Source organism: Myotis nattereri (genome assembly GCF_964212035.1).
Source record: "Myotis nattereri genome assembly, chromosome: 2".
Taxonomy (NCBI): domain Eukaryota; kingdom Metazoa; phylum Chordata; class Mammalia; order Chiroptera; family Vespertilionidae; genus Myotis; species Myotis nattereri.
Window position 1 is genome coordinate 178,119,079 of NC_138076.1, and position 16,370 is coordinate 178,135,448.

General features: G+C 44.7%; 1 protein-coding gene and 1 pseudogene across 2 annotated transcripts in view; both read left to right on the forward strand.

Moving 5' to 3' along the window:
- The first annotated feature begins 575 nt into the window (after nt 1-575).
- Nucleotides 576-1,809, forward strand: LOC308513950 (keratin, type I cytoskeletal 18-like; annotated as a pseudogene). The gene has a single exon. The product of its transcript is annotated as a keratin, type I cytoskeletal 18-like (transcript).
- A 2,210-nt stretch (nt 1,810-4,019) lies between these two features.
- TMTC1 (transmembrane O-mannosyltransferase targeting cadherins 1) overlaps nt 4,020-16,370 on the forward strand; it is a 239,531-nt gene continuing 227,180 nt past the window's right edge. Inside the window, exon 1 of the mRNA XM_081083700.1 lies at nt 4,020-4,385. Coding sequence (XP_080939826.1) covers nt 4,081-4,385 — 305 coding nt within the window. The 5' untranslated portion in view covers nt 4,020-4,080. The remainder of the gene's footprint in view (nt 4,386-16,370) is intronic.

Consider the following 16,370-nt stretch of genomic DNA (forward strand, 5'->3'; position numbering starts at 1 on the left):
AAAGGGACTTTGAAGTATCTCACTGTTTTTAAGTAAATTAATCCAAACTTCATCATCTGTACTAACTAGAATTGAGATGCCACTGAACTTAGAGGGAAGCTTAATGAACTCTCTGTGCTCAGAAATATGGAATCCCTCTTAGAGGTTTCCCTTATGTCCTCCTTCCCCTTTCTATTTCTTTTTGGAGTTCCAGCTGTGATCCTCATTCTCTTCTTCCCATTGTCATAGAGAACTCTGATACCATTTCATCTTAAACAAACAAACAAACAACATAGCTCAGATAAGAAGTAGGTGGGCAGAGCGGTGCCTCTTACAAGGGTGAGTTGAGGATGATTTGAGGGAGAAAAGTTCTGCTGTCTATAAAAATAAATGATTAGAGTTACTCTTTGAGAGTAAGACATTGTCTCTAGAAAGGCCTTATTAATTATAGGTAAGGATTGATACATTGGCCTATTGTGAATGCTATCATTTCAGCAAGGACAGCTTCCAACTATCCAACCCAGCTGTTAACTTAGAATGTTAGACTTTGCCGCTTGAACTTGAGTCTTGGCTTCTCGCCTTCCTCTCTGAACAACATGAGCTTCAGTATCTGCTCCAGTTTCTCCTCAAACTACTAGATATTGGGCTCCTGCAGTCACTCAGCTACTGGGCCAGGCCAGCCAGCAGCGTGGCCAGCATCTATGCAGATACCTGGGGCTTGGGCTCCCAGATCTCTGTGTCCCACTCCAGCAATGTGCGGAGTGGGTGAGGATACAGGGGCCTGGCTGTGGGGATGGCTGGGGGTCTGTTGGATATAGGGGGGCATCTAGAGCTAGAAGGAGACTATACAATGCCTGAATGACGGCCTGGCCTCCTTTCTAGAGAGGGTGAGAAGCCTGGAGGCTGATAATTGGAAACTGGAGATCAAAATCGGGAACACCTGGACAAGAAGGGACCCCAGGTTAGAGACTGGGGGCATTATTTCAAGACCATCAAAGGCTCAGATCTTTGCAAGTTCGGTGGACAATGCCTGCATCATTCTACAGACTGATAACGTCTGCCTTGCTGCTGATGACTTCAGGGTCAAGTATGAGACAGAATTAGCCATGCACCAATCTGTGGAGAGTGACATCAATGGGCTCCGAAAGGTCACTGATGACATCAATATCACTCGGCTGCAGCTTCAGACAGAGATCAAGGCTCTCAAGGAGGAGCCGATCTTCATGAAGACCCACGAGGAGGAAGTAAATGGTCTACAAAACCAGATTGCCAACTCTGGGTTGACTGTGAAGTTGGCTGCCCTCAAATCTCAGGACCTCAGCAAGAACATGGTGGTCATCCAGGCTCAATATGATGAACTGGCTTGGAAGAGCCGAGAGGAGCTAGAGAAGTACTGGTCCCAACAGATTGAGGAGAGCACCACAGTGGTTACCTCGCAGACTGCTGAGATAGGAGCAGCTGAGATAGGAGCAGCTGAGATAATATGGACCTGAGACATACAGTCCAGTCCTTGGAGATCGACCTGAACTCAATGAGAAATCTGAAGGCCAGCTTAGAAAACAGCCTGTGGGAGGTAGAGACCCGCTATGCCATGCAGACGGAGCAGCTCAACAGGATCCTAATGCACCTGGAGTCAGAGCTGGCCCAGGAGTAGGAGGCCCTGATGAACATCAAGGTCACACTGGAGGCTGAGAGTGCCACCTACCGCTGCCTGCAAGAAGGAGGTGTGAACTTTAATCATAATGATGCCCTGGACAGCAGCACTGTATGCAACCCATCCAAAAGACCATCACCCGCAAGATTGTGGACACCAAAGTCCTGAGGTGGTAAAGGCAGCAGAAGTGTGGCACCCCTTGGGCAGGAGGCCAAAAAGAAGTTCAGAGATCATTGAGCATTAAAAATAGAAGTTAGACTTTTATGGTATTAACCTTACACACACACACACACACACACACACACACACACACACACAATTTGAGCAGCTTTGGTCATCCAGCCCAATACTTAGCACATTATAGCATAAGATCTCTCCCTCTCCCCTCCCCTCCCCTCTCTCTTTCTCTCTCTCAGCATGTGTGTGTGTGTGTGTGTGTGTGTGTGTGTGTGTGAGAGAGAGAGAGAGAGAGAGAGAGAGAGAGAGAGAGAGAGAGGAACATTGATGTGAGAAAGAACCATTGATCAGTTGCTTTCCCTTAGTTCCCCCACTGGAGATCAAACCCACCACCCAGGTATGTGCTTTGATGGGCAATGAACTGGCAACCTTTTGGTGCTCAGGATTACACTCAACCAACTGAGCCACTCCTGTGGGGCTGCCTACCCTTCATATATTTTTATTAAATTACTGGCAGGCAAAGTGGAAAGGCTGTAGTGTGTTCAGGTGTGTGTGGAGTCTGGATATTAAAGCTACCAAGGGTCAAAATGCTTTGATGCAAGGATGAAAACATTACTCAGTCACTAATTTTCAAGTCACCAAAAAACGAAGTGTAATGGATGAAATGCACCCTGCCTTGGGATATTTGTCTTAATTTATTGCGTTTTCAACTATTCAGATAGACCTTTAAGTTAAAAAAAAATTAGTGAAGTAAAGAGTCACACAAATGCTGAGTCAGTATAAGAACAGTATCTTTTATTTTACTTTTTTTTTTTTTTTAGGTCCAGGAAACTTTTAAAAAGTTTGGAAAGATGGGAATAAAGTGGCACGTTTTGTATTTTAAGTTATATTTTATTTGAATTATAAAATCCCAGGTAATCTCATTAACCACAGCAATAAAAATTTACAAGGAGCCTCAAAGAGTTAACAGGTTTTTCAAACCTGGTGAACTTCTAGTACTCATCACCTAACTTATTTACATATTAAAATTAGTAATTTTTAAGAAGAAAACCGTTCATTAAACAGGAAGATTGGGAGCCAACGCCAGAGGCCTTAACACAGGGGTTTGTTTTGTTTTAAATCTATTGATTTAGCAGGAACAGAACAAACACGCCCCACAACCCAGGATATAATAATCAGACCCAAGTGATAAGCCTAGATGGGAGAAAACGGTAACTTGCTCAGTACCTCCCGTATTACCTCAAGAGTTTCAGTTAAAAAAAACAACAACGAACTACGAGGAAGAATGTTTCAAAAGCCAATTCAGCGTCCAGACCCACACCGATATCGAACCTGGGACTTTTATAAGTGCGAGCAGACCGACGGAGGGTAAAGGAAAACAGCCGGTGGCGCCTCTGGACAGCCCGGGCAGGGCGGGCAGGCAGCCCACGGCCAGGGAGACGCTTTCTCCTGCTTTTCGGAAAGGGGCTTGGGACACTCATTTCCCCGGGGTCCCCTCCACCCACGGCTGCAGCGCCGGGTGGGGGACAGAAGGGGTGCGGACAGGGCGACGGGACGCGAGCGCGGTGCGGGCGGGAGAGCGTGTCCCGCGTCCCCGGCTCTGGCGCTGCTGTTGTCCGGGGTGCTGAAACCCGGGGACTTCCCGGGAGGCAGCGGCCACTTTTCCGTCGGGGGGTGGGGGTAAGGTGTTGGGGGGGGGGGAGGAGGGAGGGCGCGGGAATTTCGGGCCCCAGCTAAGCCCGCCCTGGCCCGAGGTGCCACCAGATGAGGTCCTCCCCAGCCCGTTAGGGGAAGGAGAGAAAGGGGCTGGAGTGAGCAGAGCCGGGCAGGGCAGGCGGGAACCCGCCTCTCCGGGCGGCTCAGCGCCGCGAGCCCCGCTCCACCTGCGCGCGAACTCTCGCCGCCGGGACGCCGCGCCCGGGGACAGACCGCGGCGGCGAGCCTGGCGCGGGCGGCGGGCGCCGGGGTGTGTGTGGGTGAGCGGCTCCAGTCCCGGGATGGGGGGGTGGTGGCGGCCAGAGCGAGCGGGGCATGCGCAGTGGTGCGGAGGAGGTGGCGATGGCCGAGGGAGGCGGGGGGACTGCTGTTTATTTGCAGCTGGGCCAACTCGGAGGCGCAGGCGGCGGCGGAGCGCGGGGCGCCGGCGGCCGGTCCAGAGCCCGCCGCATCATGCCCGAGCCCACCTCCAGGCAGCCGCCGCGCGCCGCCGGGGCCCCGGCCGGGGAGGATGCCAGACGCCCGGGAGAGGCCAGGGCAGCGGTGGCGGCGCGATGGTGGTGACCGGCTCTGCCCGAGGAGGCGGCGGCGGGGACCGCGCGCCCTCCCGGCGGCGGGACTGCGGACTCGCGCCGGCCGGTGCGGCGGCGCTGCTGGCCGGGGCGAGCTGCCTGTGCTACGGCCGCTCCCTGCAGGGCGAGTTCGTGCACGACGACGTGTGGGCGATCGTGAACAACCCCGACCTGCGGCCCGGCACCCCGCTCCGCTGGAGCATCTTCACGAACGACTTCTGGGGCAAGGGCATGGCCGAGAACACCAGCCACAAGTCCTACCGGCCGCTCTGCGTCCTCACCTTCAAGTGAGTCCCCACCTCGCGCTCGCCGCGGTTCCCATCTCTTCACTCCCCCCACGCGGGCTGGGCGAAGTTGCGGGACTGGGTTGGGGGGCGTTTCTGTTCTTGCCGCCCCTTCCCCTCCACGCCTCGCTCCTCTCCAGACTCTCCACGCCGCTCTGTTCCGTGGACCTCGGTCCCGCTTCTCTGGGCTCCCGGGCAGTTCGGGAGGCGCGGGCTGGGGAGTTGGGATCAAGTTTCTCAAGAGTCTGCGCTCCGGGCGGGTTCGTCTGTCTGAACAAGACTGGGAGAGGGGCTGGGGGAGCTGTCTCCGCACCCCCCACCCCTGCTGGAACGGGGTCAGGGGGAACCAGTGCGGGGCCCCAGGAGTTCCGAATGGGTGGCTGTGATGGTCGATGCTTCCGAGTTGGGAATTTCTCGGCGTTTAGGCAGCTTTGCAGATGGGGACTGTCAGTGCCTGAGGGGTCGCGTTCCGAGGAGATGAGGCGGGACCCCTGAGTTGCTAGGGCTGCCTGAGTTTTGGGGAGGAGCAGGGGAGCGCGCAGAGGATCTTTCCCGGCCCCCAGCTGGGCTGCTCCCGGAACCTCTCCAGTCTGCGGAAAGAACCCCGATGTAGACTTCAAAAGGTGCAAAGCAAAGGAATGCAGAAGCGTGGGAGCCTCTGGGGATCCTGGCGTCCCAGTGAAATAGTTTTTCTTTTACAACCTCGGAGTCATGATTCAGCATTTCTGGTGTGGATAACGTGTAAAAGGGGACCCGAGGGAACGCCAGTGTTTTGTAGGGTGGAGATTTTCTTGAATTTCAAAGAGAGCTAGCTTCAGACGGAAGGGGCGAAGGGCTGCTGTGAGGGAAGTGCTATTTCATACATCATGAGCTTGACTCGGCCGCTTCTGATTTGACTCAGCATCGGAGCTGGTAATGTGTCGGATAAAACTGTTGAAATCAGGTTGGTTCTGTATCATCAGCGTTCTGAGCCTTTTCCAACGGGTGTAATCTGAACCCTTCTTTATGGTAACGATTATTTGAGACGGGATCCGCAGTTTGAAAAGCCTGCCCGGGCCTGGCGGCGAGGGTCCCTTGACAGGTGTCTCTGAAGACTTAGAAAAGGAAACCATAGCAATTGGCAACAACCCATGGGCTTTTGACTTAATTATTTCCACTGCAAGTTTAATGTTTTAAGGGGGGTGAGGAAATTGCACATTTGACTCTGAAGAGAATATTTCATAAACATTTGTCCCCTTGGAAAGTGGTTTTGGTTTTCAGCTGAAAGTCAAAAGCCCATGAATTGTTGCCAATTGCTATGGTTTCCTTTTCTCAGTCATCAGACACCTGTCAAGAGACCTCACCCTGGCCTCCAGCTAGCATTGCTCAGTACTTTCAGTTTTCCGAGTGTTTCTTTAAAATCTGCTAAGATGGCACAAATATAAATGTTTAACTTCCAGACTGACCTGATTTTTACTCTGTTACACTGAGGGCTGGTGGTTAATTTAAGGTGTGGAAGCTCACAGCATGAGGTGTGCAGGACTTACAACTGCCACGGAGACCATCTAGGTCCCCGGTCTGAGCATTTTCCATTTAGAAAAGGTCAGTGCCAAATGCTTCTGCCCAGTTGGTGGAGGGTGAGGAAGTGGGTTTTCACTTCTTGACTTTGTAAAAAGTTTTTATTCTTTCTTTCTTTCTTTCTTTCTTTCTTTCTTTCTTTCTTTCTTTCTTTCTCTCTTTCTTTCTTTGGTCCTTCCTTCCTTTCTTTTTAAATTCATGCAAGAGATAGCAGGGGCAGAAGAGAGGAGTGTAGGAATTGAGTAGACCATGAAGCAAGGCCTTTGATGAAGGGGAAAGTTAGTAGGGATATGGCAGAACAGAGGCAAAGGAGAAGGAGAGTTGGGGGTGGGATGGGCAGAGAGCATCTCTTGGAATCACTGGTTATAAGAAGCAGCTTGGTGTCTAAGGTGCATTGCTCTTTGTATGGTGCATCTTACTGGCTATGCAATGTATACTTTTAAAAACAATTATTTTGAGAAGATTCTGTTGCAAATCTGGGATGCAACCGAGCACTAATTAGAAAGGGATGGGTGCCTCTTCAGAAACAGAAGTGAAACAAACTTTCTGTACTCATAGGTGTTGATTTAAATAAGACCTGGAGCCCAGATTGTGGGCATGATCCCCAGTAGGGGGTGTGCAGCAGGCAGCAGATCAATGATTCCCTCTCATGGATGTTTCTATTCTTCTCCCTTCCTCTCTTTCTAAAATCAATAATAACACACTTAAATAAATAAATAAATAAATAAATAAATAAATAAATAAGACCTGGACGTTTCCTTTACACAGTCATCTGAGGTGAAACTGATGCAATAGCCTAAAGCCAGGCATGTATAAAGGATGACATAAACCATCCTAGACCCACACAGCTCTAAGATTGTTGCAAGGAAGGGCACAGAAAATCACACTTATTAAGCTATTCAGTGTGAACCAAGCACTGGCCTTTATGATTTTTATTTTAGGGAGTCGGTAAAAACACCAAGGGGCCTTGTACGTATGTTCAGACTACTATAACTATATCTAAGTTAGGCCTGTGTGAACAAAGATCTTAGAGAATTTAAAACCACTGTACGAATTTTATTTACTTATTTATGTATGTATGTATGTATGTGTGTATGTATGTATTTTTATTGTGGTAAGAACACTTAATATGAAATCTACCACCATAAGTTTTTAAGGGTACAGCACAGCGTTGTTAACTATAGACACAATGCTGTGCAGTAGACGCTAACACATTTCTCTCGAGTAATTGAAACTATGCACCTGTTGGACAGCAACTGCTGTCTCTCCCAACCCTACTGTTGGCAACTACCATTTTCCAAGCTGTTCCTATAAGTTAGACTGTTTTAGATACCTCATAAGTGAATGTCTGCAAATGGCAGATTTTACTTAGCATAATGTCCTCCAGGTTCATTTATGTTGTGACAGATGGCAGGATTTCCTTCTGCTTTTTAAAGGCTGAATAACCCATTGTATGCACACACCACTTTTCTTTATCCATTCATTTGACATTGGAAACTTCAGTTGTTTCCATATCTTGATTATTGTGAATAATGCTGCAATGCACATGGAAGTGCATATATCTCTTTAAGACCCTAACTTCAGTACCTTTGGATATATACTCAGAAGTAGGATTGCTGGGTCATATCATAATTGTATTTTTAATTTTTAAGGAACTTCTATCCTGTTTTCTATAGTGGCTGTACCATTTTACATACCTACCAATAATGTACAGCAAGCATGTCAAGCTCACGGGCTGCATGCCTCATTTATTTGGCCCGTGTTAGCCTTTGAGTTTAACATGCTTGGTGTACAGGGTTCCAATTTCTCCACATCTTTGCCAACACTTATCCCCTTCATCCTAACAGGTGTGAGGTGATATCTCATTGTGGTTCTGATTTGCATGATTAAGTTTTGATAATTAGTGATGTTTAGCATGTTTTCATATATCTGTTGGCCATTTGTCTGTGTTCTTTGGAGAAAAATCTATGTCCACCCATTTTTAAATCAGATTATTTGTTTTTTGTTCTTTGAATTATAAGACTTTCTTACATATTAATAACATGACAGAGATATGGCTTGCAAATATTTTTTCTCCTATCCCATAGGTTGCCTTTTTTTTTCTGTGGGTTGTTTTTTTGTGCTATGCAGAGGCAGAGCTTTTTTGTTTAGTGTAGTCTCATTTGTCTAATTTTGCTTTTATTGCTTGTGTTTTTTGATGGCATATCTAAAAAACCATTGCCAAGCCTAATATCATGAAGTTTTCCCTTATGTTTTTCTTTCAGAAGTTTCACAGTTCCAGGGCTTACATTTAAATTTTTAATACATTTTGAGTTGATTTTTGTGTGTGGTGTAAGATATGGGTCCAATTTTATTCTTTTCCATATGGACATTCACCAGTTCCATTTTTTAAAGACTATTCTTTCTCCATTGTGTATTCTTGGCACCCTTGTTGAAGATCATTTGACCCTATAGGCCTGGGTTGATTTCTGGGCTCTCTGTTCTTTTCCTTTGGTCTATATGTCTGTTTTTATGCAAGTACCATACTGTTTTAAATATTGTAGCTTTGAAGTATATTTTGAAATCAGGAAGTGTGATGCTTCCAGCATTGTTCTTCTTTGTATATTCAGTATATTTGTGGTTTAGTATGAAATTCATGATTTTTTTTCAATTTTTTTAAAAATAAAAGCTATTGGGATTTTGATAAGGATTACATTGAAACTATAGATGACTTTGGGCAGTATGGGCGTTTTAACAATATTAAGTCTTCTCATCCATGAACATGTGATGTCTTTCCATTTATTTATGTATTCTTTAATTTTTTTCATTAATGATTTGTGGTTTTAAGTGTACAAGTTTTTCACCTCTTTGGCTAAGTTTATTTTTATGTATATGTTATTCTTTTTGATACTATAGTAAATGGAATTGTGTTTTTTTAAAAAATATGTTTTTATTGATTTTAGAGAGAGAGGAAAGAAGAGGGAGAGACAAAGAGAAAAACATCTATGTGAAAGTTGAACAGTGATTGGTTGCCTCCTGCAAGTCCCCTACCAGATATCGGATAATAGAATCTGCAACCCGGGCATGTACCCTGACCAGGAATCAAACCAGCAGTTTTTCGGTGACCAGGACAGTGCCCAACCAAATGAACCACACCACCCAGGGTGAAGCTGATTTTTTGAATTTGAATTCATATCCTGCAACTGAATTCATGTATTATTTCTAATTACTTTTTGGTGGAGGCTTTAGAATTTTCTAAGTATAAGATTATACCAATTGTCAACAGACATAATTTTATTTCTTCCTTCTGATTTAGGTGCTTTTATTTCTTTTTTCTTGCCCATTGCTCTGTTTAGGACGAATAGAAGTGACACAAGTAGGAATTCTTAACTTGTTCTTGGTCTTAGAGGAAAAGCTTTCAGTTTTTCACTAATGATTATGATAAACTGTGAGCTTTTCATAAATGTTCTTTATGTTGCAGTAAATTCTCTCAAAGCCTAGTTGTTGAAAGTTTTTTTGTCATTAAAGGGTGTTGAATTTTGTCTTTTATTCTGCATCTGTATATGATGAGCATGTGATTTTTATTGTTTGTTAGTGTGGTGTATCACCTTAATTGGTGAACCATCTTTGCGGACTAGTGACATGATTCACATGTTCTTAATACAGTGCAAGTCCTTTGGTAGTTAAGATCTTGGCAAATAATTTCTCCCACTCTCTAGATTGCCTTTTCATCCTCTTCACAGGGTCTTTCCTAGTGCAAAACTCAAATCTTTTTTTTTAAATTAAAAGTACTATATTACCTTTGATTCAATAAATCAATGTTACACATATGGAGAGCTGGAAATTCCCATAAGAATAAACAATAAACAAAGAGGCATAATGCTTGTAATTCCAAAGGTGCTTGCTTGTATACAAAGATACTATTCGCAGTTTTTTTCTCAAATAAGAAATGGGCTGAATTTGAAATGAAGAAATGGGTTTGTCAGAGTGTCTATTTTTTACCAGTTTGCAGGGCAGGGCACAATGGAAAATGAAGGCAGCTTATCAAGATGTGGTGGCTTTGTTTTAGCTACACTGGAACTAAATTCCTTTCCTGTACTGTACTGGGTTAGAGATTTAGAAAGTGAAAGTGAAATGGCCATGTTTCCATTCAGAAGGTTGGTGTAGGTTACAGTGCTTCTGCAGCCTTAGAAGCTCTGGATACTCTGCCGCTGGTGTGAGCGGTTAAAGCTGGGTCCACAGCTCCTCCAGACTGCTCCAGATGCCCTTTCCTGGGAAACCTGGTGCGGTGAGTGTGCAGCTCTGGGGGGAAGGGTGTTAATCTGTTTGCAAGCCATTTGCATCATTAAAGTTAGAGCCTCAGAGGTTGTGAGAAGTGGAAGTATATTCCAGCTCATGTTCATGGGTTCCCCTCACCCTCCCTTTCCCTTACTTCAAGTGCATCCATCTTCCCTTCCCAAATGCCTGCTGGCTTTCCATTTGTCTTAGAGACACAGAGCAGCCGCCTTCCAGAGGCCATCAAACCAGCTTCCACATTATAAAAGGTCAAGTCTCTATAGTAAATCCCTTCTGCTCTATCATTTCTGGTGGTTCCACTTCCCTGGTCAAACCTTAACTGATACAAATGGTCATCTTTTTGTGCTCCTTGAAGTGAATTTAGAATTCTAATGAATTTCTGGTCAAATTTTCCATTCAGTCTTTTGATAAGATCATTTCCAAGGGCACATAGGAATATTTTTGGACCATTGTAGTGCAAAGTCAAAACATCTGTGAAAACTTAATCTGCAGCAGTAACCTTTTTATATTTTTCTTCTTTATCCTTCACTGGCCATGACCTGGTTTTAACTCTGGAATCAGGAGAAACGCATTATGTCACTGTATATCAGGCGTGGGGAAACTTTTTTCTGCCAAAGGCCATTTGGATATTTATAACATCATCCACGGGCCATACAAAAAATTATCAACTTAAAAATTAGCCTGCCATATTTGGTCCAACATTTAATTAACTCACTCCTAATGCCTTGGCAGGGCCAGACACTGAATTGACACAACACCCCTCCCCACCCCACCCCCCTTGGAAAATGGCCTTGATTGATTTAAAAGGTGCTTAGCTTGTTACTTTTATTTCCTCCCTAGCCCCTTGCTCTTGAAAAGAAGCTCCTGCTGGCTGGTTGGCAGTGCCATTCAATGTCAGGAAGCAACCAAAGCTTCCTCAACAAGAAGGAACCAATGGTTTTTCTGTTTTAAAGATGGGGAAATGAAGGCAAATTAAAGGACCTTAAACTCATTCTCTCTCTGTGTTTAGGCTATTAGATCCTAGTGTTCTACTAGTTTGCTATAAAGTTTTATTTTATTGAAGGCTTCAGATGGAAATGTAAGCCATAAGAGTGAAAGTGGGTGGTTTAAAATGTCAGAGTTAAAAAATAGAATATCTTAATATGTGCAGCTGTAAGGATTTGCAGCACTTTAATGTTTGCATCTGGAGAGTTGTTTTTTGCATCAGTTTGCATCTTTTAGTCACAAATGATATGGCAACCATGAAAGTCAGCTTTATCCTCTATGCTCAAAACCAAAAGGAAATGGTGGCATGTTCCCTTTGGCCCTGCTCCTTTTGATTTGACTTGTATGGGAATCCATTGTGAGATAGGTTACTGCTATAAGACTGATAAGTTTGCTTTCTAAGTCTGTGATAGGAGATAAGTAAAGATTATTCAGGATGTTTGATTAGATTGTCTAAGATGTTCAGTGGTGGATGTAGCCAAGGAAATATGATTGGAGGCAAAAAAGATTTTGTAGAGAAATTTTTAAAAATGGCTTCTGAAAATTCCATGCTGAACTAAGTTTATTGCAGAAATTTCAGGAGTGGGAGGAAGTTGATCATTGCCTCTGAGCACATGCTTTATATGTAAGATAGGCTTTACACTACAGTCTAGCAGTATAGGAGGGATGGAAAATGAGAGGAATATCTATATTTTGTTAATCCTCACCCACCTGAGGATATTTTTCTATTGATTATTTTTTAGAGAGAGTGGAAGTGAGAGGGAGAGACAGAGAGAAAGAAATATGGATATGAGAGAGACAGAAACATCTACGTGAGAGAGAGATATCGATTAGTTGCCTCCCACACGTGCCCCTACCAGAGCCGGGGGATTGAGCCTGCAACTGAGGTACGTGCCCTTGACTGGAATGGAACCCAGGATCCTTCAGTCCAGGGATGGAGCTCTATCCACTGAGAAAAACTGGCTAGGGTGAGAGGAATATATTTTTGATTCCCGAGGGTTTTTTTTTTAAAGGCTAGTTCTTTATTTTTTATGGCTCGGTTGTCTGACAACCCTTTCTTTTTCTTTTTCTAAAATATATTGTTGTTGATTTCAGAGAGGAAGGGAGGAGAGAGAGAGATAGAAACATCAATGATGAGAGAGAATCATTGATCAGCTGCCTCCTGCACACTCCTCACCGGAGATCGAGCCTGCAACCCGGCATGTGCCCTTGACCGGAATCAAACCTGGGACCCTTCAGTCCGCAGCTTGATGCTCTATCCACTGAGCAAAACCAGCTAGGGTGATTCCTGAGGGTTTTTACACGTGAATTTCTGAATGAAGGTTTGAAGAACATCTTCTGAAGTAGTTCCCCCCCCCCCCCATTCCATTCAACAACTGTCTTTTCTATCTTCCTTTGTAGCTACATTCATATTTTTCCTAACTTTGAATATGTGGTCATTCCACTTAAAAAAAGAGGTGAGGAATGTTTGATCAAGCCAAAATGATGGCAGTGTTCCTTTTCCAAATGATAACAATGGTTTCTGTTCTATAAGACCCTGTTGGATCTGATTCCTGGTCACTTCTCAGACCTCTAGTCTATCAACCTCGTTCTGTTTACATCAACATTCTATGAAGAGCATTACTTTTCCTTATACGGGCCCAACCTGCTGCTACCAGGCTTTTGCACTTGTGTCTTCTTCCTGGAATGCCTTCCCTAGATCTCTGCAGTTTTGCTCTCAGCTTCTTCTCACCTTCAGCTTCTTCTCAAATGTCACTTCATCACAGAGCCCTTCTCTGGCTACCGATCTAAAATAGCAGACATTCATTCCTCCAAGTTTCAGCCTTACTCTCTTACCCTCTTTGCCTTACTTAGTAGCCCTCACTGCTACCTGGCATCCTATATTTATTGTTAGTTTTAATCTCCTCTCACGACCCTGCGAGCTCCAACAGCTGTATCGTTAGCACCCAGAACGGTTTCTGGCATGCAAAGTAGGGGCTCAATAAATTACTGTTAATAGAATGAATTCATCATTTTCGTGAATTCTTGACTTCTTCAGGTAAATATTTAGGTAGGACTACACCTTTATAATGTAGAGGGAAAAGTCTGCCTGACTTATTTCTTGGCTTATTTACTTTATTTATCTTCCTCTTTCAAAGGGAAAGGTGGAGGCAGGCAAGGAACCACAAGTGGTTCCAGTGGGGTCTGCTTACTGGATGGTGAAGAGGCAGCTTTGATTATGAACAGGGAAATGTGGCTCTATTGTAATCTGCTGGGACTGTGACATTTGAGAATAAGGGTCTTTAGCACTTTTGGATCAAACTCCTCTTGCCTGGTGTACTGCAGTGTGATGGTAGTTGGATGTTTACCCTGAAGCTTAAGGCTGGACACAGCAGTTATACCTTCTGAGGCAAACCCCAGAATTACACTGAGTTCTTTCCATGCTCTGCTTTCCATGCCCTGCTCTCAGGGGACTAATGGTCATCCATGCCAGTGTCTATTGTCTAGAAAAAATGGTCATTTTTGCCCCAGTCAATGAGGTTGACATGAATTATCATTTCTGATTTTATCAAATGGAGTCTAAAGACCCAAAAGTACTTTCTCAAAGGAATTATGACGACTATGACTTCCTCTCACTGAGTGTACAATAAAGAATTTCTCTGGTCTTTGACCCAGGTTCCTGGGAAGGAGATTCTAAACCTTGGAATTTCCGGAGTGATAGGTGAGCATTTATTGTTCATGGTGGGCCCCTGGGGCTACAACTGAGTTTATGCTAAAGAGGAGGTCACTCATGGTGGGCCTCCAGAGAATTCCAGGATGGGGGCTGGCCATGCTGGAAAGACCAATCATGTTATTAGAGAGTTGGGACTTAGAATCACATGATATCATCCCTACCTTCTAATCTTCTGGAGGGGAAAAGGGTGCTGGAGACTGAGTTTACTCATGTGGCCAATGGGTCCATCAGCCTAACTGGTATGTAATGAAATCTCAGTTTAAAACTCAACATTGAAACTCGGTTGAGCTTCCCTGGCGGGTAATCTTATATCTGTACGCAGAGAGGGTGATATGTCTGAAGACATGGAAGGTTTTTTTCTAGGACTCTCTCAGGTCTCACCCTATGAGTCTTTTCTTGAGACTGATTTTTTTATTTGTGTTTTTTATAGTAACACTATATAATCCTAAATATAGTGTTTTCCTTAATTCTGTGAGTTATGCTTGCAAATTATTGCATCTGAGGGAGTTGTGGGAATCCCCAAATTTGTGGCCAGTTTGTCAGACATGCCAGTGGCTTGGGGACCATTGAAGTTGCGTCTGGTGTCTGAAGTGAGAGGACTCTTGTGCAGGATTTTGTCATCAACTGTGAAATCTGCATATACTCTGGGTAGTGAGTGTCAGAATTTCATGACATCCAGGAACTCCTGTAAACACGAACCTTTAAAAAAATTTGCTCAAAATTGACAACTCAGAGTTATAACTAACTATATCATACTTAGTGTTGATCTGTCAATTTTCATTATTTGCTGCCTCTCTTTTTGAAGATTTTCTTCGGGAACTTGTCTGGATATGGTTACTGCTCTTCCTACCCTCAGTTTTCTCACTCTTTCTTTGATACACTGAGTACTTATGAGATAACTAGAGGCTCAATGCACAAATTCATGCACCTGGAAAGGAACTGTGGACCGTGAGGCTGCAGTGGGCACAGGGGTGGTTCTCAGCCCAAATCTGTGCCCCTGCCTGGCCCCTCCCGCCACCTCCTCCGTCCCCTTGCTCCCATGCGCTGGCCCCACATGCACCCGCTGGCAGCGGCTGCTTCCCCAATTGCCCCTCAGGAGCAGGAGGAGGTGGAGAAGCCTTCAGGGTAATCAGGGCTGCCAGCTGCCCCTCACACCTGCTGATGGCGCCGAGCAATCAGGGCCAGTGCTGGCAGTAGGTGCAAGTGCACGGCAGGACCGCCATGCATGGGAGCAAATAATTTTCAGTAACCAACAGAGGCTTGCCCTGATGACAGTGACCAGCACCCTGCCTTGATCTGGCGTCCCCGCTCACCTGCTCCACCATCCTGCCATGGCCGATGCCTACCATGTTCCGTGTGCCCCCTGGTGGTCAGCACACGTCATAGTGACCAGTTGTTCAGTTGTTCCACCGTTTGGTCTATTTGCATATTAGGGTATATATATATATATATATATATATATATATATAGAGAGAGAGAGAGAGAGAGAGAGAGATAGATAGTGACAATAACTGCCCATTGGGGTATGGTCTCCTCCTGACCAGCTCCCCTTCCTCTGTTCGCTCCCTATAACTTCCACAGAGTGAGGTGAAGATGTGATGTCTTGAGCTCAAACAAACATCATGAATTTTGCTTTTGCCTCAGAGCACCAATCTCTCCTCTGTCCTGCTGTTTGTATTGGTACCTTCCAGTAACATGCTTTGGTTCTTTAGATATATTAACTGATGATGATTTACTGATTTGTTCCTGGTACTGAGGGAAATGCAGAGAAGAGCAACCAAAATGATTAAGGGCCAAAGGGATTGCCTTAGAGGAAAAATGAGAAGAACCAGATGTTGTTATTTATTGGTTGAATGATCTAAGAGGACTATAGAAACCACTTGCAAGCATTTGAGAGCAGTGATGATAGCAAGAGATGGGAAGAATAAAAATGGTGATAGAGGAAGACAGGAGAATATACTGTGTGTTTAATACTGAGCTGTGGAAACTCACCAGGGAAGTGTTGGAGAACCCATCATTTAAGACAGCAGAAACAGATGATAAGGGGTACATTTAATTTTTTTCTTTTCCCTGATTTGTAGTTCTTATTGGAAAAGAATGTATGTTGTGTTATTCCTGAGAAAACTGGATTTTTCTGGTAAGCATGGTAACCATCTGTAGTCTTCCCTTAAGCTTTGAGAACACTATCTCTGTTCCGAGTATCACCTGTCTTGAATCACTGGGTTGCTTGGGGCAGATTTCTGGGCCCCATTTTAGATCTCCTGACTAAGAATATCTAGGGATGTGATCAGGGAATCAGCAATAATAGCTACCATACCAGATGGTTCAGAATCCTCGGAACCACTGAGACTCAATGGGAACCTATATTCAAATAGGTTGAGATGCCAAAGTCTCCCTAGCATAATGTAGAGAAAGAAATCCAAAGCTCTTTAACATAGGAATATTAGGATGCCTTCAAA